This window comes from Microcaecilia unicolor, chromosome 1 (assembly GCF_901765095.1).
Source record: "Microcaecilia unicolor chromosome 1, aMicUni1.1, whole genome shotgun sequence".
Taxonomy (NCBI): Eukaryota; Metazoa; Chordata; class Amphibia; order Gymnophiona; family Siphonopidae; genus Microcaecilia; species Microcaecilia unicolor.
Window position 1 is genome coordinate 197974781 of NC_044031.1, and position 18211 is coordinate 197992991.

Consider the following 18211-nt stretch of genomic DNA (forward strand, 5'->3'; position numbering starts at 1 on the left):
TGTATGAAACTAATAGGTGAAAGAGGTCAGGACAAGTCAACTCTCTTCTCCTTGATGAATAGCTAAGTGTAGGACTGGTCCTGAAAGTAATAACAAACTATGCCTGTGTGCCATTAAGCAAGACTGGCCCCTTGGCCCTTGACCCCTTAATGAATGCCAGAACCCAGTTAGTATGAAGTTGATTGGGAATCTGAATATGAGAAATAATAATAAAATGCAAGAGATAGGTGCCACATTGTCTAGTTTGAGAGGCCCCAGGTCATAGGTCAGTTTAGGAAATATCTCAAACCTATGTAACTGATATTTTGGAGTAAATGTATAGAGATAATTATTTCAAGACAGGGTAATCAATCTATTCTTTACCATCTGGTGAGAAAGGGGGGGCTAGAGAGGTGTAGGACCCTATATAACTGAGAGCAGAAGCAGCTTACGTCAGAAGAAGAGAAGGAGCTGAGACAGAAGCCACAAGACACAGAGAGCTGAGAAAGAGAAGAAGAGACCTAGTGCTGATGTCCTACTTTGTTTGCTGGCAAATAAAGAAGACTTCTCTCTCATTCTGGTGTGTGGTGTTTGACTCCTGAAGTACCACAGATTCTGCTAACAATAGTGGTAATTCCTGCAACAGTATCTCACCTGAAAGCCCCATCTTGCACTGTTAATGTGCATTTCCTTATAATTGTTCTATCAGGGCAAAATCCATGGATTTAATTCTGTCCTCCATGGTTGCTGCAAATATTTTCTAAATAGTTTTTACAAATTTTATAAGCATACTCTGTATTCTGTCATGCAGATGGTCAATAGGATATTCTAATGGTAAACATTTTAATGCATGGGTAATCAGAAAAAAATTACTGGAGGGAGTGTTTAATGAAATACATTAATCTTTTGCCTGCAGCAAATTACTCAAAAATCTAGAGTCCTGTTTTCAATACAGAATTGAGGCAACCTTTAAAGTACATTTACATTTTTTTGACAGTTCTGCCTTTGATATCTGCTTTCCACCTCTGTTTCTTGTATCCTAGGGAGCCATTTCACAAGCTTTTAGTTCAAGGCCTGATCAAAGCGAAAACCTTCAAACTAGGTTCAACTGGTCAGTATCTGAAGAGTGAGGAAGTTAATTTTAGCGGTAAGTTATTCTTTATAAACATTACAAGATGTAATCTGCTTACTGTTAATCCTGTCATATTTTCCTGGTCTAATTAAAATAAGAATTGCCATACTGAGTCAGACCAAAGGTCCATCTAGCCAAGAGCCCAATGCTCAAAACTCCGGTGCTGTACGGAACAGCGCAGCAGGAACAACTTCCTAATGTTCAGTGCTAATGGTATGCAAATATAGGTGCGCTGTTAGTGTTAAGCGTTAAGGGGGAGGATTGTGCCTGGCTGATGCGTTCAAGAGTATTGCATCAGGCACAGCTCTTTTGCACATGCTTAGTTACACTGAGGAGCAGGAGTCTGTGCCGAGGAGTGGAGACCGGCAGAGAGAAGAGGAAAAGCCATTGCCCGTCCAGCACTCACCCAGGCAGGGCACTTGTTGGCAGAACTGTTGTACAACATGAAACAGAAGGTTGTGGCATCGGAACCCCTGAAAAGCTCTTTTGTCTGAGCATAGGAGAGGAATAGGAAATGACCTCATCGGTATGCTTTTGACTACATTAGCATGCTTATTGCACTGTTCTTCGACGCACTCATTAGTTCCCATGCTCCAAGCCTCTGAACATTCTGTGGTAGTAAATGCAGTCGCTAGTCCGGCGCTAAAGACCTCTAGTGCCCACTTAATTCAAGGGATAAGCAGTGACTTTGCTCAGGGCTACCTTAGTAATAGTATAGACTTTCTCCAGGAATTTGTTCAAACCTTTTTAAACACAACTATATTAATTGTTTTTGCCACATCCTCTGGCAACAAGTTTCAGAGCTTAACTATGCATTGAGTGAAAATGTGTTTTCTCCTTTTGTTTTAAATGTATTACTATTTAACTTCATGGCATGACCCATTTATACTTTTTGAAAGAGTAAACAATTCACATTTTCCCATTCCACTCCACTCTGAATCTTTAGCTTTTCCCCATATGAGAGGAATTCCATTCTTTTATTTATTTATAGCATTTATACCCCTCATTATCCCAAACAAATTCGGGTTCAATGTGGCTTACATCAAACTTTAAAACAAAGTACAGTAAGGATTAAACAAAAGTAAAATACATTAAGAAATATAACATCATAGCTCAGAATGACTCATTTGAAAGTAACAAACTAGCTAAGAGAATTACAGTGGTCAACAGTGGGAAGGAATTAACTAAATAAAATGCTTTCAACGATTTACGAAATTTTAGGTAATCATTTTGGTCACCCTTTTTGGTACCTTTCCTAATTCTGCTATATTTTTTTGAAATATGGTGAATCAGTTCAATTCAATCCTTATATACTTCTAATATCCCTTTTCTAGGGTTCAGTGCGGTTTACATTCTAGGTGAGACTAACGCAGATAGTGTTAGTGTATGGAAGGAGAAACATTAGAGACCACTGATGTATTGCATGAGACTAAAAACATTAAAGGAAAAGATAATGGAAGTGGAAGTCATGATGGATTATAATGAAGCAGTCTTTGGGAAGAGAAAGGTTTTTATCCTGTTCCCATCAGATGGGAATAGGTAGAGTGTTCCATATTTTGACTCCACGGGAAATAGAGAGCTGAAAATTTTCTGATTTTGAATTGTCATTTGAAATTGTGATGCTAGCATTAGTTGTTTCAGTCTGTTAGACTGGACCAGATAGCGAAGCGGTCTTAGCAGTTCAGAGGTGAAGTCCTGTAAGCTTTGAAAAACGAAACAATCAGCTTTGAACCTGAGTCTTTCTGCTATGGGAGGCCAGTGCAGTTTGTTTAGATGAGTTGAAACGCTAGTATATCTATTCAATCTGTATATTAGTCTTGCAGTTGTATTCTGTATGATTTGCAGTTTTTCTGATATTGAAACTTAATACCAAGAAATAGAAGTTACAGTAATCCAATTGAGATAGGACTAACATTTGGACTAGTAGTGCAACGGCTTTATGGTCGAAGAATAGTCTGACTAGATGTAGCTGTCTCATTTTGAATAGTGTTTTCTTCCATAGCTGATTAATATGGGAAGAGAAGGTGACTGAAGAATCAAGCAAGACCCCTAATACTCTGGTTTCAGATTTAACTGTAAAGCTCTGACCATTGGACAAAGATATTGATGATGAGACCTCAACTCCCTGATTTCAGAACAACGGGACCTTGGTTTTTTGCGCATTCAGCTTCAGTTTATTGGTCAGGGCCTAGGTGCTAACAGCAGTCATACCATTCACTACAAACTGAGTTGGATCTTTGTTTGATGCTATTACTGGTAAGAGAAGCAGGATGTTATCCATGTAGCATAATAGTAGTTCATTAAGTCCCAGGCATATTGAGGCAAGGGATGACATAAAGAGGTTGAACAGGATCAGTGAGAGGGGAGATCCCTACAGGACCTTGCAGTTATTAGACCAGTAGTTGGAAAGTTGGTTGTTTTGCTTGACAGAATAGCTTCGATTTGAAAGGAATTCACTGAACCATTTGAGCACAGTCCCTGTTATTCCTCTCTGATCCAGGCGTTCAAGTAGCAATGTGTGGTCAACTGCATCGACTGCCGCCGATATGTCGAATTGGAGAAGAATTACTTGGTTGTCTTTGCATAGGTGTTGTTTGACATATGTAGTTAGAACTAGCAGTAATGTTTCCATACCGTGTGTCGATCTGAAGCCAAATTGTGGCCAGTGTAAAATAGAAAAATTTTCCAGAGTTTTTCCACGCACCTAGAGTTGTTTACTAATGTAGGTTTCTAATGCTTTAGTAAAATGGGGTATGCTTGCCACTGGACGGTAGTTTGCAGGCGATGTTACATCTAGCCCAGATCCCTTCAGTAATGGAATGAGAAAATTTGCCCATATCAGGAGGAAGAGAACCTGTTTTTAACAGCTCATTGAGATCGAGTAACCAGTTTACTGCTTCCATAGGGATCGATTTGAGTAGGTGTTATGGGCATTGATCCAGGGAGCATTTCCAATACTGTTGAAAATCTTACATCCTCAGCTAGCTGGTAGTAGTTGAAAAGATTCCCAGTTTTGATCAGTTTTGAGTCCTTAGGTTGTAGGATCTCCAGCAATTAAGGCTGAACTACAGATTGGGCTATTTTCCTCTGTTGGAGTAACCGTAGATTGTTCAGACCTAATTTGGAGGATCTTATTGGCGAAATAATCAGCGAGGTCTTGGGTGGTGGGACATGTTTTCTGTGAATGTTCACCCTTATTAGTGGAAGCTAGTGTTTTAACTAAGGAGAAAAGTTTTTTTGTTGTCAAGATCATCTTGACCTATTGGGCTGCTATAATATTGGCGTTTAAAGTCAGCTACCTTATTTTTGTAGCTTCGGAAGGCTGACTTCCATTTGGATTTATCAGTAGTATCTTTGTTCTTTCTCCGTTGCTTTTCAAGGTGTCAACATTCCTTTTTTTAGGATGGATAGTTCCTCTGTAAACCATGGCGAATTTCTGGATGTCTTGATCTTTTTAGTGGTAAATGGAGCAATTTTGTCTAGTATAGCTTTCACCTTGGTGTCCCAGCGGAATTTGATCGAACCATGTGTAGGAGATATGGTAGTGAGGGAATGTGTTAGCTCCGACCAGAAAGTGGCCTTGTTGATTTTATCTCTGGTGGAGATGAGTTTGGATGACTTGTGTCTAGTTAAGCTTGACATACAGATATCAATGGTGAAATCCAGTTGGAAATGGTCAGAACATGGTACTGACTTCCATTTGAATGAACTAATCAAGCTAGGATAGGGCGTCATGAAGTCTAATATATGTCCTTTTTCATGAGTTGCACTCTCAGAGAATGTAGTTAGTTCGCAGTCCTTCAGGAATGATTTGAAGTTATGGACATTGGTGTCTGCATCATTTTCCAAGTGTAGGTTTAAGTCTCCCAGGAAGATGATCCTAGAGAATTGTGACATGGCGGAGGAAGTAATCTGTACAAGTAGTGGTTCTGAGATATGGTGATCAGAATTGCACACAGTGCTCAAGGTGCAGTCGCACCTAGAGCAATACAAAGACATTGTGATATTCTTTGTTTGTCTCTATTCCTTTCCTAATAATTCCTAACATTCTATTTGTTTTTTTTTACTTCCACCACAAGCTGAGCAGAAGATTTCAATATATTGTCCATGATGACACCTAGATCTTATCCCTCAGTGGTTTCTCACAATGTAGAACCTAGCCATCATATAGCCATAATTTAGGTTATTCTTCCCAGTGTGTATCACTTTGCTCTTCTCCACATTAAACTTTATCTGCCATTTGGATGCCCAGTCTTCCAGTCTTGTAAAGTCCTTCTTCAATTTCTCAAAATCCACCTGTGATTTAACAACTTTGAATAATTTTGTGCCATCTGTATGAGCTCAAAATAGGTCAAGCTGTTGAGATCACCTCAACTCTGCTCTGTTGCTTCCCATCGCTTTCTATGGGCAGAAATTGCCCACTCTATGGCTGGTCACAACTGGGTAGCCCTATGGTATGAAAACAAATTGGGCACCCCTAGACCACACTGCCAAATAGAGACCAGAATTTTCTTCTGGGATCAGAAGTACCTGGAATGCATAGAGTAAAAATGGGAGAATATTCATTTTTATAGAAGCTATCTTTCCCATCCGGAACAACATTGGTTTAGTCCAGATTTCAAGGTCTATTAGAATCTGTATAAGCAGTATAACATAATTTGCCTGATTTAATGCAGCCCATGTACTTGTCAGCCTGATACCAAGGTACTTCAAGGAGTCCTGCTCCCAACTAAAAGGTATACTAGTTTCCAACCACTTTACTAACCATCCTCCTCTTTTTTTACAAAGCCACATGGCAATGCCAACACAGCCCATTCACTTTGAATGGGCTGTGTCGGCATTACCGTGCTGCTTTGTAAAAGGGGGTAAATCTTGTGGTAAGTAAACATGGACAAACCTCAGATCTTGAATGTTAATCTTGAAGCCCAAAAAATGTTCTAAGTGAGGGTAAGGCTTTGTCATGGTTGTATTCTGGGTCATGGTAGGGGTGAGTTTAAAAACCTAATTTTGATATTTACATACAGTCCTCACATTTGAAAGTGCAGGATTTTAGTAATTTTATTGGTTCTGGAGAAAAGTTGAGATCTTAGTAGATTGTGATGCCTAATGTTAACCAACATTAATAATTTAAATATTAGAATTTATAATTTTCTCTTAGAAGAAAGTATAGAGCAGGATACAATATAATATAGCAAAACAATACAATTAAACAATGACAAGTGCAATTTTTAAAATAAAACAAATATCACATATACATAACATGAATTGTCTGTATTAACCTTTCACTTAGGTATTCTTAATAAAAATTTTAGAAACTTCCACATCTGTAATAAGTACCAAAATTAGGAGTAATCCTGGATACATTTCAGCTCAACTGGTTCAGTGTGCAGAATGTCTGCAGATTGAATCCCTCATGGGACAGGTGGGGGAGCTGCTGACCAGCCATGATGTCTCTAGAGGTGTGCTGTCTGCCTGGTGCCAAGATTTAAGACATATCAAGCTACTGACCATTATCCAATGCTGCTCATTTACAAATGATACTGCTAGGTACCCCATCAAACTAATCAAAAGTGGCTTCATGTCTTTGGGAGGAGAGGGTAAAGCAGATAAGTGCGTAGGTAGTATTCTTGCCAGTCCTCCCTGTTGAAGGTAAAGGCCAAAGCAGAGAAGCTCACATCCTGCAGACAAGCGCATGGCTGTGCAGCTGGTGTCAAGAGCATTTGTCTTCCTGGATCATGCAATTATTTTCCAAGAGCTGCTGAGCAGAGATCATGTCCATCTATCAAAGAAAGGATGAAGTGTCTTCTCAGTAGACTAATCTACTGAAGAGCACTGTCGCGTGCTCGAGGACCTTGGCATGCTGTCAGGCTTCTTCCCCGGGAGCACTGGGTTCGTGAGCCCATGGGCCACTACCGTGGAGCGGCAGTGGCAGGCAAGATCACCTCCAAGGTAGAGATGAGACAAAACTGGACCAGAACCCCGGACTGGAGTTCTACACTGGAATACACGGAACAGAAACGCACCGGACGGGTGCGCACTGGAGTGGAGCCCACTGGACTGGAACACACTGGAGGGCCCCACAGGACTGGAACATACAGGAGTGAAACCCGCTGGACTGGAACACACTGGACCTAGGCTTCACCTACGCTTGACCACCTTTCCCCGAGGGTTAAGCCCTAAGGTTCTGGCAGCCGGTAGGACTTACAGGAAAACCCGGAACTGGAACTTGCAAGCAGGAACAGCAGGAATGAAGATCCAGGAGTGCCCCCTGGCACCTAGGTGCAGGCAAGGCCGACAGGCAGGGACTGTCCAGGTTCTGGCAGTCGGCAGGTTTAAACACAATGACTAGTAAACTGTACCTAGGCTAATAGAAACGCTATACCCAGGCAAACCAGTCATACACAAGAAACATACACAGAGCACACTCAGGAGACTTGAAAGCTATACACCAGCTAACAACAAAGCTGTGCCCAAGCTAACAAGTCATGCACTGGAAACAAACACAGAGCACTAGCAAAGCTATACACAAGCTAACAAGCCACACGGTGCCTAAGCTGGCTAGTCTAAACAAACACAGAGCACTAGTAAAGCTATACACAAGCTAACAAGCCACACGGTGCCTAAGCTGGCTAGTCTAAACAAACACAGAGCACTAGCAAAGCTATACACAGGCTAACAAGCCACACGGTGCCTAAGCTGGCTAGTCTAAACAAACACAGCACTAGCAAAGCTATACACAGGCTAACAAGCCACACGGTGCCTAAGCTGGCTAGTCTAAACAAACACAGAGCACTAGCAAAGCTATACACAGGCTAACAAGCCACACGGTGCCTAAGCTGGCTAGTCTAAACAAACACAGAGCACTAGCAAAGCTATACACAGGCTAACAAGCCACACGGTGCCTAAGCTGGCTAGTCAAACATAGAAACTCACACAGAGCAAACACTGAAACAGTGTACAGAGCACTCTATACACCAGGGCCCTAGATGAAATGCAAAGGCCAGGGCTGTAGTCTCTAAGTGATTAATAAAGCCCTCCCACACCACAGACACAGCTGCAGCAATCACCTTGCATCCAAACAGAGGCTTGACACACAGAGCAGTCAGCCCAGCGGGAGCCATCTTGGATACTGGCATAGAGGAGTCGGCGGCAGCCATCTTGGAAAAGGCATAGCCCACACAGGTGAGGTTCAGTAGGGCAATCAGCACACAGAGCCAGAGAGAAACTAAGACAGAGACAGACACAGAGACAAGCAGAAGCCAGCACAGCCACTGACTCCCAGAAACAGGGTAAGTCTGAGGGTGGTCACGGCCACAGACGTAACAGTACCCCCTCCTCAAGACCCCCCTCTCGGTCTCCCTGAGGAGTTCAGGTGTCCAGGGGTAACTATGGTGAAACCTCCTGATGGGTCTCAAAAGCCAGACACAGATCACTGGACTGGAAGTCACAAGGAAGTTCAAAACTGGCAGACAAAAGTAGAACCTGTGACCAGGAGGCTCCTTCGAATCACCACGGGGCAACCTCAGGAACATGGATGCATCAAGAGGAACAAAATTCAAAAGTAACCCTTCCCAGAGGGAACCCACAATGTCCTGGACCTCTTGGCAATTCCGTGTAATGGCAAGAGCAAGGCTGAAGCCACTACCCCAGCTGACATCAGAAGCTGGGCTGGGGCCCAAAGTGGCATCCCAGTCTTGACAGGAACTAGAAGTCTGAACAGAAGCAGATCTGGAACTGAAACCTGGGTTGGCATCCAAAACTGAGCCGGGATTTGGACCCGGACTGGAATCAACCCCTTGATTGTAACTGGAACTGCAACTCGATCCAGACTCAACATCTTGACTGGAACCCCAACTCGGTCCAGACTCAGCATCTTGACTGGAACCGCAACTCGATCCAGACTCAGCATCTTGCCTGGAACTCCAACTCGATCCAGACTCAGCATCTTGCCTGGAACTCCAACTCGATCCAGACTCAGCATCTTGACTGGAACTGCAACTCGATCCAGACTCAGCATCTTGACTGGAACTGCAACTCGACCCAGACTCAGCCTCTTGACTGGAACTGCAACTCGATCCAGACTCAGCATCTTGCCTGGAACTCCAACTCGATCCAGACTCAGCATCTTGCCTGGAACACCAACTCGATCCAGACTCAGCATCTTGCCTGGAACTGCAACTCGATCCAGACTCAGCATCTTGACTGGAACTCCAACTCGATCCAGACTCAGCATCTTGACTGGAACTACAACTCGATCCAGACTCAGCATCTTGACTGGAACTCCAACTCGATCCAGGCTCAGCATCTTGACTGGAACCACAACTCGATCCAGACTCAGCATCTTGACTGGAACCGCAACTCGATCCAGACTCAGCATCTTGACTGGAACTCCAACTCGATCCAGACTCAGCATCTTGACTGGAACTCCAACTCGATCCAGACTCAGCATCTTGACTGGAACCGCAACTCGATCCAGACTCAGCATCTTGACTGGAACTCCCACTCGATCCAGACTCAGCATCTTGCCTGGAACCGCAACTCGATCCAGACTCAGCATCTTGACTGGAACCGCAACTCGATCCAGACTCAGCATCTTGACTGGAACTCCAACTCGATCCAGACTCAGCCTCTTGACTGGAACGCCAACTCGATCCAGACTCAGCATCTTGACTGGAACCCCAACTCGGTCCAGACTCAGCATCTTGACTGGAACCCCAACTCGGTCCAGACTCAGCATCTTGACTGGAACTCCAACTCGATCCAGACTCAGCATCTTGACTGGAACTCCAACTCGATCCAGGACTACTAAGCCACCTTCTTTCAGCTTGGGCTTCAGGAGTATCCCGTAGGGTTGGCTCTGAGAGGAGTTGGAAGCGGTAAAGAACATCTTGGTAGAGGGATCAATAGCAGAAACTGGGTTTTCTTCAAATCCAAGCCAGGAGACACGCTTTCTCTCTGCGGCAGCTTCAGGGGTATCCTTCAAGGCTGGATCAGACAAAAGGGCAACCCGGTACTCCTGGAGCGTTATAAACGGATCCAGCTCAAAAATGGGGTTGGAACTGGGATCCACACTGGTACTAGGAGACTCCGTAGACAGCGCCACTTGAACTGGAAGCAGAGACTTGGCTTGACGTGCTGCTTGGACTGGAATCGGAGACTCGATCAGAAGCACCCCTCGGACTGGACTCAGAGACTCGAATGGAAGCGCCACCTGGACTGGCATCGGAGGCTCGGTCAGAAGCGTCCCTCGGACTGGACTCTGAAGCTTGGCTGGACGTGCTGCTTGGACGGGATTCAGAGGCTTGTCTGGGCGCGCTGCTTGAACGGGACTGGACCCCTGCTGGGCCCAGAGCATGGAATTCCCAAGACGTCTCCTCTCAGCGACAGCTTCAGGAGTATCCCACAAAGCTGGATTCAAGACAAGGCTGCGGCGATACTCTGAGAGCGTGATAAAAGGGTCCATATCTGAAACTGGGTTTTCAGCGATTCCAAGCCACCGGACACGTTTTCTCTCAGCTGCCGCTTCAGGGGTCTTCTTCAAAACAGGATTAGACAAAAGTTTCCCACGATACTGACGAAGAGTCATAGAAGGATCCAGCACAATGACGGAGCTGGACCCCAGCTGGGTCGGCTGGGTGGGGGTTCTTGCCGGGCTCATGGCCTTTGCATTCTGTCGCGTGCTCGAGGACCTTGGCATGCTGTCAGGCTTCTTCCCCGGGAGCACTGGGTTCGTGAGCCCATGGGCCACTACCGTGGAGCGGCAGTGGCAGGCAAGATCACCTCCAAGGTAGAGATGAGACAAAACTGGACCAGAACCCCGGACTGGAGTTCTACACCGGAATACACGGAACAGAAACGCACCGGACGGGTGCGCACTGGAGTGGAGCCCACTGGACTGGAACACACTGGAGGGCCCCACAGGACTGGAACATACAGGAGTGAAACCCGCTGGACTGGAACACACTGGACCTAGGCTTCACCTACGCTTGACCACCTTTCCCCGAGGGTTAAGCCCTAAGGTTCTGGCAGCCGGTAGGACTTACAGGAAAACCCGGAACTGGAACTTGCAAGCAGGAACAGCAGGAATGAAGATCCAGGAGTGCCCCCTGGCACCTAGGTGCAGGCAAGGCCGACAGGCAGGGACTGTCCAGGTTCTGGCAGTCGGCAGGTTTAAACACAATGACTAGTAAACTGTACCTAGGCTAATAGAAACGCTATACCCAGGCAAACCAGTCATACACAAGAAACATACACAGAGCACACTCAGGAGACTTGAAAGCTATACACCAGCTAACAACAAAGCTGTGCCCAAGCTAACAAGTCATGCACTGGAAACAAACACAGAGCACTAGCAAAGCTATACACAAGCTAACAAGCCACACGGTGCCTAAGCTGGCTAGTCTAAACAAACACAGAGCACTAGTAAAGCTATACACAAGCTAACAAGCCACACGGTGCCTAAGCTGGCTAGTCTAAACAAACACAGAGCACTAGCAAAGCTATACACAGGCTAACAAGCCACACGGTGCCTAAGCTGGCTAGTCTAAACAAACACAGCACTAGCAAAGCTATACACAGGCTAACAAGCCACACGGTGCCTAAGCTGGCTAGTCTAAACAAACACAGAGCACTAGCAAAGCTATACACAGGCTAACAAGCCACACGGTGCCTAAGCTGGCTAGTCTAAACAAACACAGAGCACTAGCAAAGCTATACACAGGCTAACAAGCCACACGGTGCCTAAGCTGGCTAGTCTAAACAAACACAGAGCACTAGCAAAGCTATACACAGGCTAACAAGCCACACGGTGCCTAAGCTGGCTAGTCAAACATAGAAACTCACACAGAGCAAACACTGAAACAGTGTACAGAGCACTCTATACACCAGGGCCCTAGATGAAATGCAAAGGCCAGGGCTGTAGTCTCTAAGTGATTAATAAAGCCCTCCCACACCACAGACACAGCTGCAGCAATCACCTTGCATCCAAACAGAGGCTTGACACACAGAGCAGTCAGCCCAGCGGGAGCCATCTTGGATACTGGCATAGAGGAGTCGGCGGCAGCCATCTTGGAAAAGGCATAGCCCACACAGGTGAGGTTCAGTAGGGCAATCAGCACACAGAGCCAGAGAGAAACTAAGACAGAGACAGACACAGAGACAAGCAGAAGCCAGCACAGCCACTGACTCCCAGAAACAGGGTAAGTCTGAGGGTGGTCACGGCCACAGACGTAACAGTACCCCCTCCTCAAGACCCCCCTCTCGGTCTCCCTGAGGAGTTCAGGTGTCCAGGGGTAACTATGGTGAAACCTCCTGATGGGTCTCAAAAGCCAGACACAGATCACTGGACTGGAAGTCACAAGGAAGTTCAAAACTGGCAGACAAAAGTAGAACCTGTGACCAGGAGGCTCCTTCGAATCACCACGGGGCAACCTCAGGAACATGGATGCATCAAGAGGAACAAAATTCAAAAGTAACCCTTCCCAGAGGGAACCCACAATGTCCTGGACCTCTTGGCAATTCCGTGTAATGGCAAGAGCAAGGCTGAAGCCACTACCCCAGCTGACATCAGAAGCTGGGCTGGGGCCCAAAGTGGCATCCCAGTCTTGACAGGAACTAGAAGTCTGAACAGAAGCAGATCTGGAACTGAAACCTGGGTTGGCATCCAAAACTGAGCCGGGATTTGGACCCGGACTGGAATCAACCCCTTGATTGTAACTGGAACTGCAACTCGATCCAGACTCAACATCTTGACTGGAACCCCAACTCGGTCCAGACTCAGCATCTTGACTGGAACCGCAACTCGATCCAGACTCAGCATCTTGCCTGGAACTCCAACTCGATCCAGACTCAGCATCTTGCCTGGAACTCCAACTCGATCCAGACTCAGCATCTTGACTGGAACTGCAACTCGATCCAGACTCAGCATCTTGACTGGAACTGCAACTCGACCCAGACTCAGCCTCTTGACTGGAACTGCAACTCGATCCAGACTCAGCATCTTGCCTGGAACACCAACTCGATCCAGACTCAGCATCTTGCCTGGAACTGCAACTCGATCCAGACTCAGCATCTTGCCTGGAACTGCAACTCGATCCAGACTCAGCATCTTGACTGGAACTCCAACTCGATCCAGACTCAGCATCTTGACTGGAACTCCAACTCGATCCAGGCTCAGCATCTTGACTGGAACCACAACTCGATCCAGACTCAGCATCTTGACTGGAACCGCAACTCGATCCAGACTCAGCATCTTGACTGGAACTCCAACTCGATCCAGACTCAGCATCTTGACTGGAACTACAACTCGATCCAGACTCAGCATCTTGACTGGAACTCCAACTCGATCCAGGCTCAGCATCTTGACTGGAACCACAACTTGATCCAGACTCAGCATCTTGACTGGAACCCCAACTCGATCCAGACTCAGCATCTTGACTGGAACCACAACTCGATCCAGACTCAGCATCTTGACTGGAACTGCAACTCGATCCAGACTCAGCATCTTGACTGGAACTGCAACTCGATCCAGACTCAGCCTCTTGACTGGAACTGCAACTCGATCCAGACTCAGCCTCTTGACTGGAACTGCAACTCGATCCAGACTCAGCATCTTGCCTGGAACTCCAACTCGATCCAGACTCAGCATCTTGCCTGGAACTCCAACTCGATCCAGACTCAGCATCTTGACTGGAACCGCAACTCGATCCAGACTCAGCATCTTGACTGGAACTCCCACTCGATCCAGACTCAACATCTTGCCTGGAACCGCAACTCGATCCAGACTCAGCATCTTGACTGGAACTCCAACTCGATCCAGACTCAGCCTCTTGACTGGAACGCCAACTCGATCCAGACTCAGCATCTTGACTGGAACCCCAACTCGGTCCAGACTCAGCATCTTGACTGGAACCCCAACTCGGTCCAGACTCAGCATCTTGACTGGAACCCCAACTCGGTCCAGACTCAGCATCTTGACTGGAACTCCAACTCGATCCAGACTCAGCATCTTGACTGGAACTCCAACTCGGTCCAGACTCAGCATCTTGACTGGAACCCCAACTCGGTCCAGACTCAGCATCTTGACTGGAACTCCAACTCGATCCAGACTCAGCATCTTGACTGGAACTCCAACTCGATCCAGGACTACTAAGCCACCTTCTTTCAGCTTGGGCTTCAGGAGTATCCCGTAGGGTTGGCTCTGAGAGGAGTTGGAAGCGGTAAAAGAACAGCTTGGTAGAGGGATCAATAGCAGAAACTGGGTTTTCTTCAAATCCAAGCCAGGAGACACGCTTTCTCTCTGCGGCAGCTTCAGGGGTATCCTTCAAGGCTGGATCAGACAAAAGGGCAACCCGGTACTCCTGGAGCGTTATAAACGGATCCAGCTCAAAAATGGGGTTGGAACTGGGATCCACACTGGTACTAGGAGACTCCGTAGACAGCGCCACTTGAACTGGAAGCAGAGACTTGGCTTGACGTGCTGCTTGGACTGGAATCGGAGACTCGATCAGAAGCACCCCTCGGACTGGACTCAGAGACTCGAATGGAAGCGCCACCTGGACTGGCATCGGAGGCTCGGTCAGAAGCGTCCCTCGGACTGGACTCTGAAGCTTGGCTGGACGTGCTGCTTGGACGGGATTCAGAGGCTTGTCTGGGCGCGCTGCTTGAACGGGACTGGACCCCTGCTGGGCCCAGAGCATGGAATTCCCAAGACGTCTCCTCTCAGCGACAGCTTCAGGAGTATCCCACAAAGCTGGATTCAAGACAAGGCTGCGGCGATACTCTGAGAGAGTGATAAAAGGGTCCATATCTGAAACTGGGTTTTCAGCGATTCCAAGCCACCGGACACGTTTTCTCTCAGCTGCCGCTTCAGGGGTCTTCTTCAAAACAGGATTAGACAAAAGTTTCCCACGATACTGACGAAGAGTCATAGAAGGATCCAGCACAATGACGGAGCTGGACCCCAGCTGGGTCGGCTGGGTGGGGGTTCTTGCCGGGCTCATGGCCTTTGCATTCTGTCGCGTGCTCGAGGACCTTGGCATGCTGTCAGGCTTCTTCCCCGGGAGCACTGGGTTCGTGAGCCCATGGGCCACTACCGTGGAGCGGCAGTGGCAGGCAAGATCACCTCCAAGGTAGAGATGAGACAAAACTGGACCAGAACCCCGGACTGGAGTTCTACACCGGAATACACGGAACAGAAACGCACCGGACGGGTGCGCACTGGAGTGGAGCCCACTGGACTGGAACACACTGGAGGGCCCCACAGGACTGGAACATACAGGAGTGAAACCCGCTGGACTGGAACACACTGGACCTAGGCTTCACCTACGCTTGACCACCTTTCCCCGAGGGTTAAGCCCTAAGGTTCTGGCAGCCGGTAGGACTTACAGGAAAACCCGGAACTGGAACTTGCAAGCAGGAACAGCAGGAATGAAGATCCAGGAGTGCCCCCTGGCACCTAGGTGCAGGCAAGGCCGACAGGCAGGGACTGTCCAGGTTCTGGCAGTCGGCAGGTTTAAACACAATGACTAGTAAACTGTACCTAGGCTAATAGAAACGCTATACCCAGGCAAACCAGTCATACACAAGAAACATACACAGAGCACACTCAGGAGACTTGAAAGCTATACACCAGCTAACAACAAAGCTGTGCCCAAGCTAACAAGTCATGCACTGGAAACAAACACAGAGCACTAGCAAAGCTATACACAAGCTAACAAGCCACACGGTGCCTAAGCTGGCTAGTCTAAACAAACACAGAGCACTAGTAAAGCTATACACAAGCTAACAAGCCACACGGTGCCTAAGCTGGCTAGTCTAAACAAACACAGAGCACTAGTAAAGCTATACACAAGCTAACAAGCCACACGGTGCCTAAGCTGGCTAGTCTAAACAAACACAGAGCACTAGCAAAGCTATACACAGGCTAACAAGCCACACGGTGCCTAAGCTGGCTAGTCTAAACAAACACAGCACTAGCAAAGCTATACACAGGCTAACAAGCCACACGGTGCCTAAGCTGGCTAGTCTAAACAAACACAGAGCACTAGCAAAGCTATACACAGGCTAACAAGCCACACGGTGCCTAAGCTGGCTAGTCAAACATAGAAACTCACACAGAGCAAACACTGAAACAGTGTACAGAGCACTCTATACACCAGGGCCCTAGATGAAATGCAAAGGCCAGGGCTGTAGTCTCTAAGTGATTAATAAAGCCCTCCCACACCACAGACACAGCTGCAGCAATCACCTTGCATCCAAACAGAGGCTTGACACACAGAGCAGTCAGCCCAGCGGGAGCCATCTTGGATACTGGCATAGAGGAGTCGGCGGCAGCCATCTTGGAAAAGGCATAGCCCACACAGGTGAGGTTCAGTAGGGCAATCAGCACACAGAGCCAGAGAGAAACTAAGACAGAGACAGACACAGAGACAAGCAGAAGCCAGCACAGCCACTGACTCCCAGAAACAGGGTAAGTCTGAGGGTGGTCACGGCCACAGACGTAACAGTACCCCCTCCTCAAGACCCCCCTCTCGGTCTCCCTGAGGAGTTCAGGTGTCCAGGGGTAACTATGGTGAAACCTCCTGATGGGTCTCAAAAGCCAGACACAGATCACTGGACTGGAAGTCACAAGGAAGTTCAAAACTGGCAGACAAAAGTAGAACCTGTGACCAGGAGGCTCCTTCGAATCACCACGGGGCAACCTCAGGAACATGGATGCATCAAGAGGAACAAAATTCAAAAGTAACCCTTCCCAGAGGGAACCCACAATGTCCTGGACCTCTTGGCAATTCCGTGTAATGGCAAGAGCAAGGCTGAAGCCACTACCCCAGCTGACATCAGAAGCTGGGCTGGGGCCCAAAGTGGCATCCCAGTCTTGAAAGGAACTAGAAGTCTGAACAGAAGCAGATCTGGAACTGAAACCTGGGTTGGCATCCAAAACTGAGCCGGGATTTGGACCCGGACTGGAATCAACCCCTTGATTGTAACTGGAACTGCAACTCGATCCAGACTCAACATCTTGACTGGAACCCCAACTCGGTCCAGACTCAGCATCTTGACTGGAACCGCAACTCGATCCAGACTCAGCATCTTGCCTGGAACTCCAACTCGATCCAGACTCAGCATCTTGCCTGGAACACCAACTCGATCCAGACTCAGCATCTTGCCTGGAACTGCAACTCGATCCAGACTCAGCATCTTGACTGGAACTACAACTCGATCCAGACTCAGCATCTTGACTGGAACTCCAACTCGATCCAGGCTCAGCATCTTGACTGGAACCACAACTCGATCCAGACTCAGCATCTTGACTGGAACCGCAACTCGATCCAGACTCAGCATCTTGACTGGAACTCCAACTCGATCCAGACTCAGCATCTTGACTGGAACTCCAACTCGATCCAGACTCAGCATCTTGACTGGAACCGCAACTCGATCCAGACTCAGCATCTTGACTGGAACTCCCACTCGATCCAGACTCAGCATCTTGCCTGGAACCGCAACTCGATCCAGACTCAGCATCTTGACTGGAACCGCAACTCGATCCAGACTCAGCATCTTGACTGGAACTCCAACTCGATCCAGACTCAGCCTCTTGACTGGAACGCCAACTCGATCCAGACTCAGCATCTTGACTGGAACCCCAACTCGATCCAGACTCAGCATCTTGACTGGAACCCCAACTCGGTCCAGACTCAGCATCTTGACTGGAACCCCAACTCGGTCCAGACTCAGCATCTTGACTGGAACTCCAACTCGATCCAGACTCAGCATCTTGACTGGAACTCCAACTCGATCCAGGACTACTAAGCCACCTTCTTTCAGCTTGGGCTTCAGGAGTATCCCGTAGGGTTGGCTCTGAGAGGAGTTGGAAGCGGTAAAAGAACATCTTGGTAGAGGGATCAATAGCAGAAACTGGGTTTTCTTCAAATCCAAGCCAGGAGACACGCTTTCTCTCTGCGGCAGCTTCAGGGGTATCCTTCAAGGCTGGATCAGACAAAAGGGCAACCCGGTACTCCTGGAGCGTTATAAACGGATCCAGCTCAAAAATGGGGTTGGAACTGGGATCCACACTGGTACTAGGAGACTCCGTAGACAGCG

The 18211-nt window shown here is 47.4% G+C and overlaps 1 protein-coding gene across 1 annotated transcript in view; it reads left to right on the forward strand.

The window, feature by feature from the left end:
- LARS2 (leucyl-tRNA synthetase 2, mitochondrial) overlaps positions 1-18211 on the forward strand; it is a 242795-nt gene that overhangs the window by 163475 nt on the left and 61109 nt on the right. Inside the window, 1 exon segment of the mRNA XM_030203605.1 lies at positions 1023-1126. Coding sequence (XP_030059465.1) covers positions 1023-1126 — 104 coding nt within the window.